The following is a 22,458-nucleotide window of genomic DNA, read 5'->3' on the forward strand; positions in this document are numbered from 1 at the left end:
GTATTTTTAAGCTACAAGCGCCCACCCCTACACAACAGTTGCCCAAAAAGTTGGACTTTTTTTGTTAATATTATTATTATTATTATTATTATTATTATTATTATTTGACTGACCCTTTTGATTGGTGGAAGAATAACCTGATGTCATACAGTAAAGTGTTAGTACAGTAAATTTACACATAAAGATCTTTTCTTCTATTCTTTTTTTCTTATTCTTCCCTCTTTGGCTCTTCAGCTCTGTAAAAGTGGCTCGTCCCTGAAGTTGTTTACATGGGTGGAGGTGGGCGGGGCGTTTGCTAATGATGGGACAAGATAAACGAGCACAGTATACGGAGCGTAGCGAACGACGAGTCGTACAATGTAACCTAGATTAGTGTGATGGTGTCGTTCTTGTGTAGTCTTGTAAATATTGAACCATGAATGAAATATTTGGTACATTTAACCACATTTTCTTGGAGCCAAGTTCATATTCATACATAATGCACGGCGGCACAGCTGCTCATTCATATTTAGCCTGTACATTTTTTTTAAAGCCAGCGAAGCCGCGAACCGTGACGGTCTCAGCTGACAGCACGCCTGCGTCTTTGTCGTCTCCACATCAGTCCCTTCTCGGGGGGCCCCCTCGTCTCCGTCGGTATTTTCCTCTCCACTGTTTCCCAATTTGCCCCCGTTGTCTTGACAACAGACAGACACCCAGGTGAGGGGTTTCCTTGGAGACAGGACAGAGGAGGGTTCCCTCATTTACCCGGCTCTTCACGGCTGCAGCAACACCTGCGATTGTTTCTATTTAGCATGTAGATAAACTGATTTCGTTCCATTTAAACCCGAGAGCTTTGAGCAGATGTGAATTTTTATTTTGACGAGTGTAGCAACACATGGATGTTCAGTTAATTGGCAAAGGGAGAATTGGAAAAATTAGATATTGTGGAAATTTCCTGTCACAATTATCCTGCGATATTACTGCGATAATAGTCAAATTCGGATTTAAACCTCAAAGTAGCTCTAAGACAAACTAAAATGACTTAATTTACAAAGACACAGTTCACAAATTACTATTTTATAATATCATGAGTGAAATAAATGCATTTCTTGAAGAGTAAACACAGCTATTGCAACCTAATAAAAGGCTCAATTAATAAAATGAATGCCTGCCTAAATCTGTGATATCTTAACACATTTCAACATATTAATGGAGGCAGCGGTGGATCAACAACTCCAGTGTGCTGTTGCTCTAAAATAGTTGATTTTCTCTATGAGATTTGGTGCTCACTTTATTGTCGCAAACATAAAGTTGACCTATTCTTTTAAGCTATGATATAAAATATCCATAACATCCATAAGGATTATTCAATGTTTTACCGTAAAACAATGATCATTTTTGACCCAAACTCTGACACAAGGACAGCTTTCATGTTACCTCACTGTTCCATGAAAGAGAATTCCCACACTTTGTTCTTACTCTAATCAAACAGCCCATGTGAAACAGCTTTAGCACTACGTCTGATGCTAAGCCAAAAAAAAAAACATGAGCTGCTCTACTCGCAAAGTACATTTCACCCCTGATAGGTAATTATGAGACATGAGGGACTTGTACCTGCAACCTCTCCCTCTGTCCTCCTCCTCTCCTCCCTCCTTCCTCTACCATTGTCTGTTGGTTTCTCCTGTTTTTCGTCTGTTTTCTTCTTCTTCTTTCTCTTCCCTTCACTCTCTCCTGACAGCATCAGGCACGTTTGATCTCCAGCAGAGAAACCAGCAGCTGAGATTGTGTCATCAGATGCATCCCTGCGGTTGCCATGGCGGTTCACTTAGATACAATTACTATAGCAACACTGTTTCCGAGAGACGCGGGGGGGGGGGGGGAAGGAAGGAAGTGGCTCAGCAGGAGTCCAGCTGGAGATACGCACACATTTCTGTGCGTCACTCAAAGTATACATTTTGAATTGATTATAAAATGGCAATATTATTCAAATAATATAGCTTCATGTAGAGTTTTTAAATCCACATGCAGCAACATTCAACATTCTGTGATACACGTTTCCTGACAAAAAGTACTGTCTGAAAGTGAGATAAAGTGATAGACATATTCTTAAGATAACATACGTTTAAGCTTTTATGGTTAAGTGGCAAAAATCTGTCATATTTTACCATAAAGCTGCTACTGCCACCTTGTGGTAATTAGATAGCAGTATGGAAAAGTATGGAAATCATTTTGTGAATAATTATAACAATAATTAAACGGAGAGAGAAAGTAATCCCCTTCATAACATATATAATTTACTATCCATTCTTGTATTGTGGGAGGTTCAGGGATTAACCAGCTTTTTTTTTTACAAGTGAAAATCATGATGATTATTTATTTAAGCCACCTTGGTGTATACTCTCATAGTAACACTTTGTAAATCATCCGTAATGCACTTAAACTTAAATTCACACTTTAATATTTGATTGACTGGATTATTGATCAGCTCTGTCACTGTCTCCTTCATTTAGTGTGAGGTGGATCAGCAGACGCTGATCATGCTGCCTGCCCAGTTAGCAGCACCAGAGGTCGGATCAAATTTACCATCGTCACGCCATGGATCGGTCCGTGAGCCTAATCAATTCTTCACCGCTGCTTTTTTTTAGACACTGTCCACTGTCCACAGGTCATCAACAGCTGTCTGTGTCCTCGTTAGACCTTTCCTGAGTATGAACGAATGAGCTGTTCACAACATACTGTAAGCAAAAATAGGTAAACAAGACTTAAAATGTGATACATGTCATCAGAAATATGTGAGTTTACATTTTATTAAGGTGTACTTTTGAAGAAACATAAAGTCAGCAAAACTTAAAACTGCACATCATACAGTTGAGTTAACAGTGGATTCAATTACTATAGTTTAAAATGTGAAGTTTTACTTGAACAATTATAATGTCATAGTTTCTTGTTCTTGAACTAAGCTTTTTTCTTGTACCAGCAAGATAATGTTTGTGGTCAGGAGGTAAGCTAGTTTCGCTTTAGCAGCTAAAAAGCTACACATATGTCTACTGAGCAGAAGTTGGAGACAAAAACCAAGCTAACAACATTAAAGTGGACTCACTTTAATCAATTCTGAGTCAGAGTCTAGCACCGCTGTAATTAGCATGTGGCTAATCCAGCATTAGGGGCTGGAATAGACAACCTTTTTCGATTTAAACTTGTCATAATGACACTAAAACTAACTGCACAGTGGAACACGTTAGCAAACTACCAAACTGCTACCATTTCTTGAATTATAGCATTAATATTGATAGCGGTAGCATTTGTCCAGATGCTAATCGTTACGGACAAAAGAGGAACTGGTACCAATTTAATACCAGTTTTTAGTTCTTATAACTGCTGTATCAACAAACAGGAAGTATAAGGGGTGAATAGTGTTTGTTTCCCCCTTTACATACATTTTAATTTGATATGGGTTTTCACTGTCCAATCATTTGCTCTGGCTGTTTGTGCACGTCTGCCATTCATTTCATGCTGAAGAGTCCTTGTGGAGGATTTAAAAGAGGAGTGAAGTGGATTTGACTGTTGTTGTCACACAGAAGCAGGCGCTCACGTCGGGGTGTTGTCAAATAGCTGCATTCAGCCTTGAGAGGAGGAGCGTGTCGGTCTGAATGGGGGCTCTACAACCTGTGGAGGATTAGACTGTCTCATATTCCATGATTATGAGGGCTATACGTGCGTGTATATATATATATATATATATATATATATATATATATATATATATATATATATATATATACATAGTCAAGATAGAAGTTTTCTTGAATAGCACCACATAATTATACTGCAAACTTGATAGACAGTGCTCTGTCCATTTCATCTCCCCCTCATTTACCCTTCCCCACGTCTTATAAAATATTCAGAGAGCCCGGTTCCCCCTCCCTCTCTGCCAGGCAGTCAGCCAGCTGACAGGGCATCATCTAAGGGTACAAAGGGCAGGGATACAAAGAGCAGGTTGGGCTTTAAAATGCAGAACAGGGAGGCTTTCATGATGTTTTCCTGTTCATAATGAAAACCCACTTATTGTGCAGTTCGCAAAGGGCCAAATGTGTCCGTGTCCAACAAGCGAGCAGGGGAGAGTCCCTCATTCCTGGCTTTGATCGTTCAGGATTAGAAAATTGAGCCTTGGACTGTTGCTCAAGCGCTTCTCTCTGTGACGTCACAAAGCCTCCAATGAAATACAAATCCTTTTTTGATCGCAGTATCAGGGATGAATTGATCCTTCAGGCCTCTCTGAAGACTGCCTTGATAGTCCAGTAGACAGATTAACCAATCCAATTACCTCTAAAACCCTGTTTGAGATCAGAAGATACAGCTTATAAGTGCATGAGACCGTTTAAAGTAATTGTCAGGTTGTCCAGAAGGGGGTGCTGTGAGCACAGCTTGCCCTGCGTCTGTGCCCTAAACCAACATAGATGTTATTTTGTTTACTGTGACAATGGGAGACACAAACGTCTTCCTCTGAAGAAGACAATCGTGTCACCAAAGCATCTAAAGCAGGGGGTCTCAAACTCAAATGACCAGGGGCCCACTGAGTGTCTAATTTGGACAGTAGGGGGCCATTTAAGGGGACAAAAAAGTCCAACTATCTGGGACAAAGCAAGGGGAGGGAGACATGAGCTTAAAAAGATATCACAATATTGCATTTGTGACTGTATTTAAAAGATTTTCAAAATAAAAGTGTTTATTTTGAAATGAAATGATGGCGTTCACAATAAATTAAATTAAATATTTTTGTCGCAAATTAATAAAAATAAATAAAAACATAAACAAATGACTCATGACTGGGCCGCATTAAAGTGATTGGCGGGCTGCATATGGCCCAAAAAGGCCAGGAGTTGGAGACCTCTGATCTAAAGTGTGGCGTATGGAAGTATTTCTGGTTGTACACCATAGGTGGTGAAGTGAATCGCATGTTAGATTAGCTGTTAGCAGCGGAGTTGGCGAGATGATGACTCACTCTATTTAAAAAAAAAAACACACACTGAAAACGTGAATTATCAACAGTTAAGTTTAGTAACCCTAACCCTAACTCCTTTTATGAGTGTTTCTTTGTTGACTCATCACTCCACTCCTACCTAAATTCTCTGTCAACACTACTGCGACTCAGCCTTTTTTATAGTTTTTAGGTGTCTCTTGATGATTTCACACCAAATGCTAGGTGTTTGCCCTTTGGTTAAATTCACATTTATGCATAGTCATGATTTTGCCTGATGGCTAATCCTTGAGATATTTGAGGAGACTGTAATGGCGCTTTTTCATGATACAGTCCAAGCACTACTCTACTCGGTTTGGTATCGCTATTTTCCATACGTGGAAGAGGTCGACATAGCACGGTGGCACAAAACTGCCGTGACGTTGGAATGATGGAAAAGCAAAATAAAGAGTAAAGAGTAGAGTAGAGCTGTGCTGAGTCATGCTTGAACTGAATGATGGGAAAAGCTCCATTGCTGAAAGAGAGGAACAGGTTCTCAGTGAAAATAAACAGACTATAAATTAACTGTTTTCCTACTTCACTAATTATATTTAGAGGAACTCTGCATCTTTTCTTCAGTTCCTTCTTTTGGGTTCTTCAAATATTTTCCGTTTTATTTTGACTTTGAACTTCCTTGTATGCGTGTCTCGTCGCTCTGCTCCCGACTCTTCTCAGCCTGTCGCCTTTGGATTTGTCTCCTGCTCTTGTTGCGATGTGACAATAACACAATAACATCTCACACAGACACTTGTACGCTACTAAATCACTTTGATTGCAACGGGAATCCTGTATGTGTGTGTGTGTGTGTAAGATGGAGGGTCATTAAGTGCCACTGTGGAATGTTATTAGTCTTTTTTTTTTTTTTGTCTTGGTTGTGTGTGTAAAATGCCATCTCCTTCCAGTCCATCGCTCCCAGGCATCCTAATGGAAGTAGTGTCAGGTCAGGTCAGGTCAGTGTGTGTGTGTGTGTGTGTGTGTGTGTGAGAAAGACTTTGTGAAAAGACTTTTTCTTCGCTGGGTCATAAATTGAAGAATCTTGGTTTCTTCTTTGTGATTTAATTTAATAGTAGTCGAACAGAGAATTCCCTTGTTTCGGTTTTAGTACACACACACTAGAGCCATCGAGTTGCTTGGTTAAGCTGGAACTCAGCACTACTACAACCAGACCATTAAGGGATACTTAAGTAAAAGTACGTTTGTGACCAGAAAATGACTTTGGTAGCAGTTGAAGTCACTTTTTATAATATTACTTAAGTAAAAGTCTTAAAGTATATGATATTTATTGTACTTAAGTTCTGAAAACTAATGTTGTGATGTAAAATGTACTTAAGTTTTAGAAGTAAAAGTTTAAAAAAAAAAGTGAGGAGTAAGGATTGAGCCATGGTGGGTCAGTGGTAGAGTGAGTTGTCTTTCAACTGGAAGGTTGAAGGAAGGATTCCTAGCTCTGCTAGTCTATGTGTCCTTGAGCAAGACACTTAACCCCATGTTGAAGCGTGTGAACGGGTGAAAACTGTAGTGTAGAGCAGCTCATCAAGACTAGAAAAGCTCTATATGAATACAGACCATAATACCAACTCTTCTTCTTGTGATTTTATTTGGTAAAGATACAAAGATAGATAGAGGAAATGTAGTGGAGTAAAAGTCAAATATAAATAACAAAGTAAAGCACAGAATCAGATATTTATTCGAAACTGTTCAGCCCTAGTTGCAGGTGACATTTGAATATTCAGTCATTAGCCTATAAAAGGCCGTTGACAGTGTTCCACACTGTAAATGTACTCATTCACATTATATAGTTAATTTTTGTAGTATTTTTGGTCAACTTTATGGCAGTTTGGCAGTTTGTTGTGGTTGAAACGAGCGATGTTTGTGTTGTTTTACTACATACCTGTCGCGTCTTGCAGTTGGCAAACACCGGCCAGAGGGGAGTATAATTGCTGACATTGTCTCATTAGAAAAATAATCGCTGTGCGTGCACAAACAAATTGCCGTTGTTAAGATTTTAATGAGCGTTCCTCCGCTGTGTTTGCAATAAAAGCCTTCTTTACAATCGCACAAGTTTTTGGTTGAAAAGAAGTGGTTTATCTGTCATTTTTTGCTTTTACTCAGTAGAAGGACAAACTGTCTGCACCTCCGAGGACTGTCCTTTAAATCTGTCCTCTGTCGCGGTCTGAATGATGTCTTCATCCACTGGTCTGGTCGAGCACTCGTTCTCCATCCTGCAGCTGTTGCAGTCTCCTCCCGTCTGATGGAGCGCTCGCGTTTGATAAAGACGGTCATTGTATACGTGACAGAATGTGTCGTTTCTGTGTGTGTGTGTGTGTGTTGCATCATAAGCACAGGCTGGGTTCTGTTGCTCTGCTGGAAAGTGTCGAAGATGCAGATGAGACGTTATTGGTTCGGTCTGGTCTCTCGAGCGGTCGTATTAGTCCACTTCCTGTGCCTTAAAGAAGTCTGGAGCAGATCTCGCTGATCTTCGTGTGGCCTTCATGCTCTGGTCACATGACGGCAGAGGTACACGTCTGTGCTTATGTCATATTTCATATATGCCATGATTTCATTTAACCCTTAGGTGCACTCTTTGTATAATGTAATAATAATAATAATGTAATAATGCACAACTCCTTATACGGACATCCGGGGAGTGTGTGTTTATAGGTCGCACCTTCAGGCTTTACAAAATGTGTTTTTGAGTCAAAGTTATGATTTCTTTCCTTTTTTATTTATTTTTAAACAGGTGTAGTGATAATTGTGCAAGAGTCACAAAATTGACTGTTTTTCTTTTGTTTCTGTTCATTAAAATGAGACGAGCAAACTTTCAGGATGTTAGAAAATGTTGAAAAATGTCGATCGGTGTTTGTCAAACGTTGAAAAGATGATGTTGTCAAAATTATTCAGTTTTAATGATTTCTTTCTCATGTGGAGCAAAGAGACCAGAAAATATTCACATTTAAGAAGCGGAAACAATCAGAAATCATCTTTTTAATAATGAAAAAAGCTTCAGACCGATGTGTCGATGATCAAAACAGTTGACGGTTAATTTAGTGATCGATTAATAGTCGATTAATCGAGTAGCTGCTTCAGCCCTAACTGTCGCAGGTACATTTTTTTAGTACTTTTTCCTCAGGTGTGTTTATATAGTTGGTGAAAGTAAAAAACAACAACCCAAAAACAGTATGTTGTCCTTAAAAACAAAGAATATAAGACACTCTAGCAGCCTAAATGCTCTGTGTTCTACTGTAAGGGTTAATCTTAATATTCTAATGTGGAGAGTCAGACACAGACCTGAGGAAGATGTAAATCAGAAATCTGCTGCACAAACATGCAACAGATGCTGTCGGACTAATTAGGATCTTGGGCCTGATGATGAAGATGGTGTTTGGAGCTTGTTAGGCCTACTCCGGTCCAGTCTGGACCAGTCTGGACAGACATGACACACATGGCACTCTGCCAGCGCACAGGTTCTCCCTCTGGCATTTGCAGGATGGACGCCAGTAACAGGTTGAAATGAATATCAGATATGGTGGCACTTTGCGGTTCAAAAAAAGCAGGTTATTTTCTAAGGAACTCATCTTTTAGTTGTGTAAAACAACAGAAAATGAAGCTGCATCCTGGGATTTTAAATTTTTCCTACATTTTCTCTCAACAAACGAGCCAAAATTGGTGTTGAACAAAGAAGTGGTTCATCTTTCCAGAAGAATATATGTGATTTTTGTGTTAGAATTGTGTGTATCAGCTGTATATTTAACTTAAAAAACATGATTTAAATGTCTGAGATTAATCATCTTAGGACCATGAATATACACAAAAACAAGTGAAGGACAATCTGGTGTCAGTTTAAATGTCCTAAAAGCTTAAAAACGAAGAAATAAACCCAAATGTGATGGGGCTTATTCTCCAGGGAGCATGAACACAGAAATCACAGAAATGACAATTTGAAGTTAATAAACATACTTATTTCTCTGTTTTTCTTTGTGTAAACTCAGGTGTTAACACACTTATCTTTACTGACTGATGCTCCTTTTAAGAGGCAGATGTAGATGCGACGTGAGTCCCACAGAGAAACCAGGGTCTGGAAAAAAAAAAGGGGGGTAGACAACAAAAACACGTTACGATCTTATTTTGTCTGTATGAGGCGCAGACGGAGAATATGAAAAAAAGTGAAGATTCCATTTTTCACGGGGTGATGAGATGTTGCTCCGGCCTGCTGTGACTGCAAACCCATCGCCAGAGGCCGTCATTAAGACACAGGCAATCAATGTGTTTTCAAAGGAACTCATATTGTGTGTATGTGAGGGAGGGAGGGAGGGAGGGAGGGAGGGGTGTGGGTGTGTGTGTGTGGTTACACATGGATTTGAGGTCTGGCTGCCTTCAGACAACAAAAGACTCACATGGTGATGTGGATCTGCTGTGTGTGTCTGGCTGTGTAATCCTCACTGACCGGAGGTTTATTGACTCGGATGTATAGGAGTGGACACACACACACACACACACACACACACACACACACACACACACACAGGCTTGTGTTTCACAGTCGGGTGAGGAAACATGTAACATGATGACGTTGTGTCACTGTACATGTCTACAGCCATTTAATCCAGTCATATTACTGACCAGTGATGAGGAGAGATTTAAATGCCAAGCCTAAGGCACAGCACGGCTCTACGCGGTTTGGTACGGTTTTCCATGACTATAGCTCCTCCTCAACGTGGGCGGAGTCAAAGGTGTACTGAATCATTACAATCAGTTCATATAGAAGATTTGTTCACAGAACCAATCAGAGTCTGTCCGCGTCACATTTAATGCTGTGTTCGCACTGAATGCGGTTTGTTGCGTCGCTCTGCGCCCATTGCATCTATTGCACCGCAGGCGTTTTGGCCACTAATTTGACCAATCACAGCGCAGTTTCACTTCAGAAAAGCCCCCCAAAAAATGGGCAAAAATATCATGGTAGAGTCTCCTGAAAGTAGACACAATAATTATACTAAAATTAAAACTAAACTAAAATTTTAAATGTATTTTTAGGCTCAGAACAAACACAAAAAACTGCCATGGTATTACTTAACGACTTTCATTCATATTTTTCATTTTTTTTTTGTAGTAGTATTTTACTCCCACAAGTCATAAAAGTATTGGCTTTTAATTGTATTTTATTGTGTGTGATCGTCATTCTGCTCTGGCTTCCACTTATTATTTAAAGAAAATGTGAGAACACACACACACACACACACACACACACACACACACACACACACACGTGGCTGCTAAGTGTGTTTGGGTTTGTGTGTGTGCGTGTGTGGGGCAACTATTTTGGTTCGCCGGCGAGGTTTCCAGATAAACACTGGTGGCAGCTGCTGCCATAGCAACACCATTGTGCTCCCCCCCCCCCCCCCTTCCCCCAGTCCCTTCTTCCCTCCCTCTTCTCTGTTTTCCCTCCTCGACCACTCCCCCCCCACCACCACCTCCGCCCCGGCTCGCTCGCTCGCTGCTCCACACTCAGTCAGAGAGTGAGGACCAGAGAGGAGAGAGAGGTCGCTTTGCTTCGCTGCACTGAGGAGGGTGTGAAAGAACCGGGCGAGTGGATCAAGAGAAGGAGTAAAAGAAGAAGAGGCAAGAAAAGAAAAAGAGGAATAAGGAGTGAAAAGTGGTTGGTTTTTTTTTGGGGGGGTGTTTTTGTGGCGGGGGAGAGAGAATGAGTGAGGACAGCCACTCCCACTACAGGCTGGACCCCAGCGACCGCCTCAATGGACTGGGGCAGAGGAGAAGGAGACCCAAGAAGGTAAATGAATAGATGGAGATCCACATGGTGTGGAGGAGAAGAGGAGTGAGGGAGGAGGAGAGAACTGGAGTGTGTTTGTGTGGTTTCTCTCTTTTTCTTTTGTTGTTGTTGTTGTTGTTTTAAATCATCTTCTTTGACCCTGGGAGTGTTTTTTGTTGTGCTGGGTGCTGTTGAGGTGTTCAGGTCATGTCACAGCTGACTCCACCTTCATCTCCATCTTCAGCCCCTGGAGGAAAGCTGTTCTCCAGTGGGAGCTCTCCATCTCTGCTGATTAGCGTCTCTTTTCTCCCCCCTCGATGGATTCCTCCTCTCCACCTCTGCCTCATATTCAGCCTGTATCTCCCCTCTCTTGTCATCTCTTTTCTTGTCTTTTCTTATCTTTTCTTCTCGTTCTCAGTGTGTCCTCCTCGCTGTTGTTGTTGTTGTGAGCACATCTTTGGTGAGTAGTAGGAGGAGGCTTCTCTCACATGCTGACGGGGTGGGTCCACTCTCTCTCCGCTCCGCTCCGCTCTTTGTTGTGGACGTTGTCAAACACAGAGATCAGCAGATATTTCGGTTATATCTTGTAACACGTCAGCCTCACATGACTGTCTTCATTAAAAAAGGAGCTACTGAGCTTAGAATGAAATAATTACTCATATTATCATTATTAATGTCACAATTTAAATTATTTTCAAGCAGTCTATTGGTTTATAAAACATATTAATCACAATAAAACCTGATTCTACATCATATAAAACAAAGAATCATGTGTTTTTGACACTAATTGTGTAATTCATATAAGCATTCAATTGTCTCAACTGTTGCTAATGATTTATTGACGTTGACATTTATTGCCAACGATTCAACCAGCATTGTAAGACTTTAATGCAGTTAAATATAGTGCAGTTTATTTGTAATTAATTGTTAGATTAAAAAGACAATTTTCAGTAGATTTTTTTAAAAGTCTGATGTAATGTAATGTAATTTTTACAGCCTATTTAACCAAAACTATTTTTATTTCCACTATTTTTGATCTAAACGGGTGTATGTGTATTACAAAAGAAGGAATTGATGCAAAGTGTAATGAAGGATTTATTGTTTCTTAATAGCGCCAGCCTGTTTTAGATCATGAGATCACTTTCTGCACTGAAAAATCACAAAAAGAACAAAATACTTCACTGTCTTCTTTTTCTTTTTTTTGCTTTTCCTACAAGAAAACTATTCACTCCACCACCCTGAATGACAGCACAGGTTGTTGGTCAATATGCTTTTGAAAAACGATGAATAGAAGTGTGTTTTTTTTCTCTGATGTGGAAGCTGTGGTGAAGTTCAGGGAAAGATCAGCTCTGACTGTTTCACCTCTTCACCTGCTGGGCCATCTGTGGATTTGGCTGTTATACCGACACGGTTCATCACACGCTAACCCGTGGATGTTGACCATCATCGTAACCTTTGTCCTAAAGCTCGTAAGTGTCGTTGCAAGTTTCCTAAACAACGCAGTTGTCATTCTCACGCCCAGCGCTCATGTTGTGTAGGTTGCAAAAGTAAGGAAAATAAAGGAAAAACACAGCAGCATTAGAAACACAATGAAAACACTTAAATACAGAGGTAAAAGAAAGGAAATTGACTTAAAGTTGCAGTTACGGCTGAGGTGCGGCAGTGATGAGAGGTTTTCAGGCTAGATTTAAAAGAATGAATTGATTTCGCAGACCTGCACTCTTCTGGGAGTTTGTGTCCCAGATATTTGGGACATTAAACCTGAAGGCGGCTTCCCCATGTTTAGACTAAGCAAACCTGACCCGGATTACCTTAGTGGTCTGGATGGTTCATCGTGAGCCACCAGGTCAGAAATGCTTTTTTTGGGCCTAAACCATTCAGCGCCTTAAAAACTGACAAATCAATTCTTTGGCAGACGGGAAGTCGGTGTAGGGATGTACATTTGGGTGTGCTGGTCTTAAAGCAACACACCCATGTAACATTACCGCCATTGGCAGGATCTATAAGAAGAACTATAAAATTCTACTTTATAGCAATCCTGTTTTGTGTTTTGTTGGTGGATTTCTATCTGGAGGCAGCAGAAAGCCACTGTGCCAGTGACCAACAAAAACCTGGTTGAAAGTCAATGGTGCACTAATTTCATGCTGATTTAAACGGAGCATTAGATGCGCCGTCTCCTCCTCCTCCTCCTCTCCTCTGCCTCATGAGTTAGATTCAGGTTGCATGTTGGTGCAAATCCTTATCCTGTGCAGTTTAATGGAGATGTTGATGGAACAGCAGCTGGAGAGTAGACCCTCTGCCTCCACCGGCCAAGAATCGTCAATTCAGCAGAGAATTCTTTGCTTCTCCATTTTGCCACCAGAGGAATGGCAATTGGAACAATTGATTGTCTTAGTTTGTGTTACACCTAAAACACACCTATGTAAAACTCAGGCAACCCCTTTACACATTAGCGCCTTGATTACTTTTGGCATCAGTTATGACTCAATTTAATATGTCAAACGTTTTATTTTCTTTCACAATTTTAATTTGAAAGCCTTCTTGAAACCCCAATCCCTAGTTTAAGAACTAACCATGTAACGCATAAGTAAGTAAGATAATGAAACACTCTCCGCTCGGTGTCCTTCAGGTCTTTTCTGTTACGGTGGTTGAATAGATCTGTATCAATCGTTGACCGACGTCTGTGAACGTACCATGCCTTTATTTATCATAGTAGTTAATTATAACAGAAACATGCAGTATATCTGGACATCTTTAAGTGTCCTCGGTCCATGTTCCTGTGTCTGTCCAGCTGTATTGTTTCTCTCCCTCCGCCCCTCTGTGCAGTCGTTTCCCCTCAGGCTACAAAGGCACAATTCAACCTTATTGGGTTTTATTCTGCTTTATGGTTTCAAACTGCAAAGGAGACAAGGGCTCTTTTTAAAAAAATGAAAAATAGAAATTTCGAGATGTGCACAAACCCGCTGTTTCTCGATTGGGCAGTTTGGATTCAGTCTTTAATTTTCATTTTTGGAACGATTTCCACATGGATTAGAGAATGTGTGAGGAATTTTAAAAAAATGGCAGATGGGGTATTTATGTCTCCAGCGTCACAGACAAAAAAACACTTGGACGCTAAAACCCATTTCTACTCCTCCAGATTGGGCGTTCACATGTAGGTGTAGTGCGTCACGATTTTTGTTAAGACAGAAGAGTAGGGCTGCTTTCACGCCAAATGTGAATTTTGCCGTGGCACGACGCGGGATCGCTGCATTTGCACGCACACAAAAATGATAAAGTTCTCCTCCATTTTGAACGGAGTCTGGCCACCGGCAAATATGTGACGTCATCGGGAGAATCTCAACGTTGATTGGCGTTAGCGGCATCGCAAATTCAACCCGAGCGCTGGGGCAAGCGTCGCTCGCACAATTCGCACATTCATGCCTACTCGCGTCTGTGCGCTTACATAAAATGTACCGCATGCAGTGGGAACGCAGCATAAGAGATAGCTAGCCTGTTAGCTAGGGACACATTTCAAACACAGGGTAATGGTGGAGATTATACCCCAGATTAACAGTCTCTTGTATGTATCATAAACCAGTGTGGTGTTGCGATATAACAGCTAATGAATCCCACGCGTCTCATCTGTTTACTTAATGATGTATCACATTTTTGAAGGAGTGCCTCCTTTTATAGGGCTAGATTTTAACCGCTACACATGGTAACTCGGGTCAGAGGTGCAGGGGATGGGGTAAAACTGAGAATTGGGATTGTGCCAGAGAGCGCTAACGTCAAAGCACTCTCTAATCTTCCAAGGTTGCCAAAGAAATTGGCCCATAATCTACAACCACAGCAAAATCGCATACTTTTTGAGTTTTGTCACTCCAAAAAAATCAGGCTTGGCCAAAAACGGGTAATTAGTCCACTCAAACCTCCAACCCCCCAAAATTAAGACAAAATTACAGAAAACAAAACATCATTAGCATGTAGCCACACCTCCATTCACAGAGCAGAGAGGCTCGCAGCCTGAGGGCGTGTCTGCCTCTAATGGGCATGGAGCGTGCCTCGAGAAACCCGGAGGGGAAGCTCCTTGATGTTACATATGCTAATGTGTTGTTGGCCACCAGTATGATAATATGAAAATGAAATTTAAGATACACAATAAAATGTGTTCCTTCTGTCAGCATTTTCCTTCCCTTTACTGATATTGTAAACAACGGAGAAAGTAAATGGACGACGGTGGCCCGCGGTTTTTGAGAACCTACAGTGGAGAAGTGAAGAAGATTGAAAATGCTTCTGGTTCTATTATGGTTGTAAAAATCCAGGGATGTGGTTGTGTATAACTTAAATTATTAACAAAAAGTCCACTACAGTCAAACCACTGCTGATTAAGCCTCTCAGCTCCACACGACTCTCTCTGTGTTTCTCAGTTTTTAGATCTTCATCGTCACCCGGCAACATTCCCACACTGCACAAATGATTTGTTTTACTCAAAATTCACTTACTTGTATATCGGACCGATAAACAATATAAAATCTGAGACAATCGGGCCCAGTTACTCATACATAAATTCTGCCAACAACTAGAACAAGGAAATGCGATAATTATGACTCCCAGAGAAGCTGAGCTTCTGTGGAAGTGACATTTTTGCCATAGAGAACAGTTGAAGCTGAAGCTTTAAGTGGTTTTAATGCGGAGGCTGCTACGGGAATACGGAAATCACGTAAGGCGGCCCGTCGTCTGCGATAAACAGCTGATTCTCAACAAACTAGTGACACGTTCTGATCGTTTTGTATTGAATTGTAAATACAACACCGTACAGGAGGAAGCTGAGCACTTGCTGTCTCAGAACAATCACAAATAAAGGTTATATTGTTAACATCAGCAACAGCAGTTATGCACTGGAAAGACATCTGGAAAAGTGTGACACAATCACCTCTATTTATTGTGTGATTGGCCCTTGGCTGAGTTGCCTTTCAACACTGTTCAGCTGTGAATGAAGTGCTGCTAACACTCGCTTTGAGTTTCACCCGGTTGTCGCTCTGATAAAATAAATCCCTGCTCGGACTTTTACCCAGTTGCTGTCACTCAGTCGGGCAGGAGTGATATTTTCTGAAAAGCAAACTCCTGCAGAGGAGAAAACCAGCTTCCTGTTTACTCTGATATGTTCATGCCGGCCCACTTTATGTGGATGGGTTCGCGTGATGCACGTATTCAGATCAGATTACTCCTGAAAGATTGTCTGGTTGCACATCAGCGTAGTAGTATGGACGGGGATGTATTAGCGCGACACGTGTTGTTGTGTACGTGCAGTTTCCACCCCGCTCTTTAGTGCGGTGAAGGAGCTCTGGAGAGAAAAACGAGGAAGGCGGCGTGTGTTGATGTTAGAGTTGCTGAATCTACACCGGTAAATTGGCCGGTGGTAGCAGAGGGAGCAGGGGGCCATTCAGAATCAATGAATGAATTATTGATCTGCTCCTTCCCCCCATGCTTAGATCGACACACTGGCGCACAAACACACACACACTAATGCACTAATGCACTAAAACACGCCCCTCTTGTGACTTATTAAAGCCGATCTTTGCTGTGTGTGGCACAATTGACTCGTAGAGAGGTGTTGTGTTCATATCTGCTGCTCAATTTCCTTCATATTTGGACACAAATGCTCACTTGAGTTGATGTTCGCAGCGTCAGATTAATACAGTGTGTTCTTGGCTGTGTCAGAAAAAGCCTTAAGCACTTTTAATCTGCAACTGCTTCAATTAAAACTGCCCCCAAAAGCGGATTGAAACACCGCCCCGCTCTGAGTCTGCACATATACGTTATAGTAGCTTTTTTCAAGGTGAGGAAGAGTGCAGTCATGATGAAGGTGCAGTTTCATTTTCTGGCGGGCGCAGGAAGGTCTCAGGTTCAAGGTTTTTTTTTTTTTCGGTCCTGCAGGACGAGGACGGTCTGGGACGAACAGATTGGTGTTTGGTTTTATGAGTCTGATGTTTCTAAATGCAATCAAAAACACACAAAGCTGCAGTAATGTATGTGAGGAGTATGTGTATGTGAGGAGTCTCAAACTCAAATGACCCAGGGGCCACGGGGGCCACGGAGTGTCTAGTTTGGTCAGTAGAAAGCCAGTCAGGTGACAAAGAAAAAATATTTATAGATGTATACATTGTTACACAAAGTAAACATATTTATAGGAATGGGAATCACAGGGTATCTCACGATACCAATAATATCATGATACAGCAATTCACCAAATGGATATTTTGACCCACCACTATTTATGATGCAAAAATATAAAGTGGTCCCCAAGGCTTTGTTCCTATTGGCCATTTTTTTTATGTCATGCTTAGTTTTCAGTGCTGATGTTTGATTATTCAAATTTTTTGTGGAAAACAAACTATTATTTTTTGAGGCTTCTTTGCAGTGTAGGCAGTAGTAGTAGTAGTAGTAGTAGTAGTAGTAGTAGTAGAGGTGCAAAAGTGTTGTTTTTTTATTTCAGATTACTTGATTGCCAAATTGCTGAACACTAATGCTGGAATTATTGCTCAGTAATGCCAGAACAATCATGCCCACTGTTTTACACATGTAAAACAATTGGAAAAGTAATGACAAATTTAAGGAATATTAGCTCAAATCCATATTACAAGAAAAGAAAACTCTTTTTTACCTTGTATATGTTATCCAAATACAAGGGCTTTGACTAGAAACCACAAAATTGTGTGAAATGTTGAACAACAATAAAAGCTGTCACTGTGCCGAGAACCATAATCTTATTTTTCAGTGTTGTTAAATTGCTCCATTCCTTCTGTTAAGTTTTTTTCTTGGAATCCTTGAGCGTCGACCCCGCACTATAAATGGCTGCTGACTCATGTCTGATCATTCAGTAGGCAGAGCTAATTTCCCACTGTGGACCGTCCACCCACTGGAGTGGGCATGTTTTCAAAACCCTCCACTCACTTTCATAACGAGCTGTACAACAATAAGAAATAATATCATTAATATTACGCACAACAACAACAAAAAAGCACATTTTTAAAAAATCTGCCCACGTTTCCCTTTTCTTCTCAACAATGAATTACTCTAAATAGCATAATCAAATATCCTAATGAGAAATACATATTTTAATTTTCAAAATAAAACTTTGAAAATCTGTTAGCAGCAGTAATACCAGCCTGGACTTGACATGTAAGATGTTGTTAACGAGTCAGTCAGGAGAGACACTGACTCGGGGAAAGTCACTTGTAATTGGAGGACTGCTATCGACCAGAGCCGTGTGGCACAATTACTGGCTTACGTCTGTGACATCTGCTCTGATTCGTCTGGAAATAACTCAAAGGATAGAGAGGAGGAACACAGTGTGACTGTTTTTACTGGGAGACCAAAGCAATCAGGCTTCAAATATTCTTTTGATGTTTATGGATACATGATAGATAGATGGATATATAGAAAGATAGGTAGATTGGAAAATGGGTAGATCGATAAGTAAATAGATCAATAGATAGATAGGTAACTATGTGGGTAGCTAAGTAGCAGGTTAGCAAATGATAGATAGGTAGATAGATAGATAACTAGCTACGTAGATATCTAATTAGCAAGGTAGCAAATGATAGATAGATAGATAGATAGATAGATAGATAGATAGATAGATAGATAGATAGCCATGTTGGTAGCTAATTAGCAAGGTAGCAAAGAATAGATAGATAACTAGCTACGTAGGTATCTAATGAGCAAGGTAGCAAATTATAGATAGATAGCCATGTTGGTAGCTAATTAGCAAGGTAGCAAACAATAGATAGATAACTAGCTACGTAGGTATCTAATTAGCAAGGTAGCAAATTATAGATAGATAGATAGATAGATATATAGATAGCCATGTTGGTAGCCATGTTGGTAGCTAATTAGCAAGGTAGCAAACAATAGATAGATCGGTTTGTAGCTAAGTAGCTAGCAGTAGATGGCTAGATAGGTGGAGAGTGACCTGAAAATAAAATACCCTGGAGAACCAAAGATAGTGTTAAAAATAAATATTTCAGGCTGTTGTTAAATAACTACAGAAATAGTTTTAAGGTCATTTAGGATTTATAGAGAGGATTCAATCAATAGGCATGTGTGTTTATTTGAGTTTATGGATGGGGTGAAGCATTGATGCAAAATTACCCTAAAGTTTTCAACCACTGTAAACCCTTTTCAGTTTCTCCTTTCTCTCTTTCTCTGTGTGTGTGTGTGTGTGTGTGAGAGTGTTTGTCATATGTGCTTTCTGCACGTTCACCTGTGTATCGTCATTATATCTGCAGGCAATCATATGTCCATTATGAAAGATTATAAATAAACACTAATTTCCGTTTTTGTTTCTCGCTTTCCGCGTTCACAAGTGTGTTACTGTGAGAGATTGTGTGTGTGTGTGTGTGTGTTCGAGCCTCCCATGCTGCCTCGTGTCTTTTTTTTTTTCTTTGGACAGCAAACAACAACAACACAGATGGTCTCTGATGAGAAAGAAGCCCTGGCGTTGCCATGGCGATAATGAGCCTTGTAGCCTAAAAAGAAAACCTCTAGCTGGAAACATGTGAGGTGACATTACAGTTTCTGGCAACGTGTTCTCACATGTCCACCTCTGGTTTGTGTCAAAAAAGAAAAAGAAAAAAAAGAATGATTGTGTTTGACACTCTCAATTTCCGCTCTTCCCTCCCATGTTGTCAGCTACTAATGTGGATAATTACATGCATTTTATTAGGTTATTAGTCAGTCCATCACAGGCTTTCAGTGAACATTTTAAAAAGCGGTTGGGGCTTTTATTCTCTCATTATCCCCATGGACACTTGTCTTTTTGTTTTTTTATTTGTTTGTTTTGAAATTCATAAATGTTCTCTAGTACTACACTGGACACTACACAGCTCAAGCGGAAGTTCTCAGTCTGACACTTTGCAGGCGTCGACCGTCTTACTCATGGATGGACATGGATTATTTATTGATGAGAAGATCTATCCATTAGTAATGCCTGGGGATTTCGCTCAATGGAACCTCTCTGGTTCGGACGATGCAGGGGGGGGATTTGGGGCAAGTCAGAGGGTTTTGGGATTGTTGAGGAACATGAAGCTGTTTGGTGAGGCTTTGTTTTCCAGAGTGGAGGGGAGAATGCTGCCTTTGATTCTACATAGGCATGTTTCCATTACCAAAGTACCAAAATAACCATCGCCAACTGTTCAATTTTTCGGTAAACCTTCCCTTGGGGTACTAGAGTAATGGTACGTGGAGCTAGTGTCACTCCACAGTCTATTCTCATACAAAGCTTGACGTCTTGTTGAGACCAACAGCCACAGACCGAGCAGGAAAAACTGCTCCCTTGTTGTCCGTTGTGTTGTTTGTTGTGTCGCGTTCTATGTCATTGCACCGGTACGATATCGTGCCACGTATCTTGCTGAGCGCACACCCCGTCTACCAAATAAAGGTACTGTTTTCAGTCAGAATGCAAGCCTGACCGTTCCAAACTGGTACAGAACTGTTCTATGATGGAAACATGCCATAAGTTGGCAGTGTAAGAAGTAGATAGACCAGTTGTTGATCCCAAAAATCCCTCTTTATTGCTGACCAGGTGGCGTTTTATGGACAATATTATACTTTAAAGTCTTACCGACAGGGATTACCACTGTATTTCAAGCTTTCTTTCTTTCGCCTTTAGCTCATCAGAGCTCCGTGTTTGCCCTGAAAGTAGAGATATCTGTCAAACCTCTCCACATCACCACACCTCACCCTCGTCTCTTCAGCTTTCCCTGTCAGTTTCTATTCCCTTTTACGCCTGTTTCCATGGCACCTGTGGCCTAAATTTTGTCTCCAAACCCAGACACGCTTTCCTCGAAAAAATAAAAATAAATAAAGGTGAAAATGACACCCCAATTGTCATTGTCTCTTAAGTTTTCATTGTTGCCAGTTTGAATCAATACCACGACATCTTCTCACATGAAGGAAAGATTTAGTTTGGAGTCAACTTTTCTTTCACTCCATCCTTACAGAAGCCCATTGTAGCACAAAAGGAGGGAATGTAGGTTTTAACACTGGCTTTAATGATATACAGTATATATGCTGTGGAGGTGGGAGAGTCACATTCAGCAAAGGCAGCAATCACTTACAGAAAACAAACGTCCACCGGAACGTGATATTGCTCCCCTGTGCTTTGTTCTCCACCACTGCCCTTGGAACGCCAGTGAAACCTAAACTGTTGATGCAGGAGACAATGAATTAGCTGCGATCGCTGTGCATTCAAGCACAGGAGCGGACTCTGTAACGCAACGCGCCGGCTTGTTTTCTATTGCCTCTCTTGTATCAAAGAATCAGCATCGGGCCAGAGTTTTCACTCCTGCAGGTGTTGCATCTTACAGGGACAGGGTGTAATTCCAGCTGGATGGCAAAGTGCACAAGTTATTTTTTAGTCGTAAAAACCCAGACCTGGGAAAACAAAGTGCAATTACTACAGATGTAGTGCTCCTATATAACTTTATTCATAAAAAAATACAATATAAATGTAGTTTATATTGATAGTCTATCATTATTAATCTGATTTTCTCTATGAACTTTGATTTTTATAGATGTTTTCACCAAAGCCCATAGAGGAAGTCAGTGTTTTTAGCTCACAGGGACACAGTTGTTGCCGGTCTACATGTAGCTGCCTCTTTTGGTATGTTTGTGTTACTTAGGTAAAACCAAATGAAGGTTCTCAAACACTGAATTCCTAAAATAACACAATTAAACTTACTGGTAGAAGCAGTAGTGGATGAACAACTCCTGTGTGATTCAATGTAAAAATGCAGATTTTCTTAATGGACTTTGGTGTAGGTGGTTTACTTCCATATCCTGTTGGAAAGGGCTGTTTTTATGGTGAAATAAAGTGACATATTCTTAAGATATCGTTTAGCCATTCACAAATACCATAATTGGACATGTGTAAACCCAGAGGCTAAATCAAGACAAGCTGTAGCTGTTAAACCTTAGTTTTTCCTTATAAATTGAAGAATATGTCAGGTTTTTTCCCTCCAAATGTTCTAACCTTGCTGTAAGATGATGCTGTATTTTTATCATCTTGGGAAATTCGGCTTCCTCCTGCTCACGTGAACTGCGTAGGCGTCTAATTGCTCCTCTTTCGATTTTATGACAGTAGATATTGTACATGCAGCACGTCGTTATGTATGTTAATGCAGAGAGGAAGACGATTTGGCTCCCAGGCTTCCATCCGGAGCTCGAGTACGAGACGTAACAGGGGAGCTATTGACCCGAGGCAAACCTCTGGTATCGGCTGGTGCTTTCCTGTTGTGTCAGCCATCACTCGGCCTCGGTAGAGAAGCTGCAAGAAAGAACATTCACAAATCAATCTTGTGTAACCAGGTTTTTTTTTTTTTTTCCTCTTCTATCTATAGCTTCACATATTATAACACCGGTGTGTTATAACACCTCAGAAACGGCCTTGACTCAGCTTGATTCAACAGTGACCTTTGTCTGCACACAGGTGTCCACGTGGGTTGGGTTTTTAATTCGTCTTCCCACATATCACTCTGCTATGCACTTCATAAAGTACAAACACGGCTGATCTTATAAGATGAACAGCAGGAACTCATTTCCATATCTGATAAAACTCCAAAGCCTTGGATCTGTAGCTGCTGCGGATTTCTCCGTCTGTCCAGACGATAAGAAACGGAACAAAATACCTTCAAGATTAAAGGAATTAAAAAACAGG

The 22,458-nt window shown here is 40.7% G+C and overlaps 1 protein-coding gene across 2 annotated transcripts in view; it reads left to right on the plus strand.

Moving 5' to 3' along the window:
• ank2b (ankyrin 2b, neuronal) overlaps positions 1 to 22,458 on the plus strand; it is a 142,758-nt gene that overhangs the window by 19,138 nt on the left and 101,162 nt on the right. The window contains exon 1 of one of the 2 annotated variants that reach the window (XM_058624382.1): positions 10,500 to 10,778. The exons of the other annotated variant lie outside the window; for it this stretch is intronic. Coding sequence (XP_058480365.1) covers positions 10,692 to 10,778 — 87 coding nt within the window. The 5' untranslated portion in view covers positions 10,500 to 10,691. Of the gene's footprint in view, positions 1 to 10,499; positions 10,779 to 22,458 lie in introns of those variants that run through there. 2 annotated transcript variants of the gene reach the window in all.

This window comes from Solea solea, chromosome 3 (genome assembly GCF_958295425.1).
Source record: "Solea solea chromosome 3, fSolSol10.1, whole genome shotgun sequence".
Classification (NCBI taxonomy): domain Eukaryota; kingdom Metazoa; phylum Chordata; class Actinopteri; order Pleuronectiformes; family Soleidae; genus Solea; species Solea solea.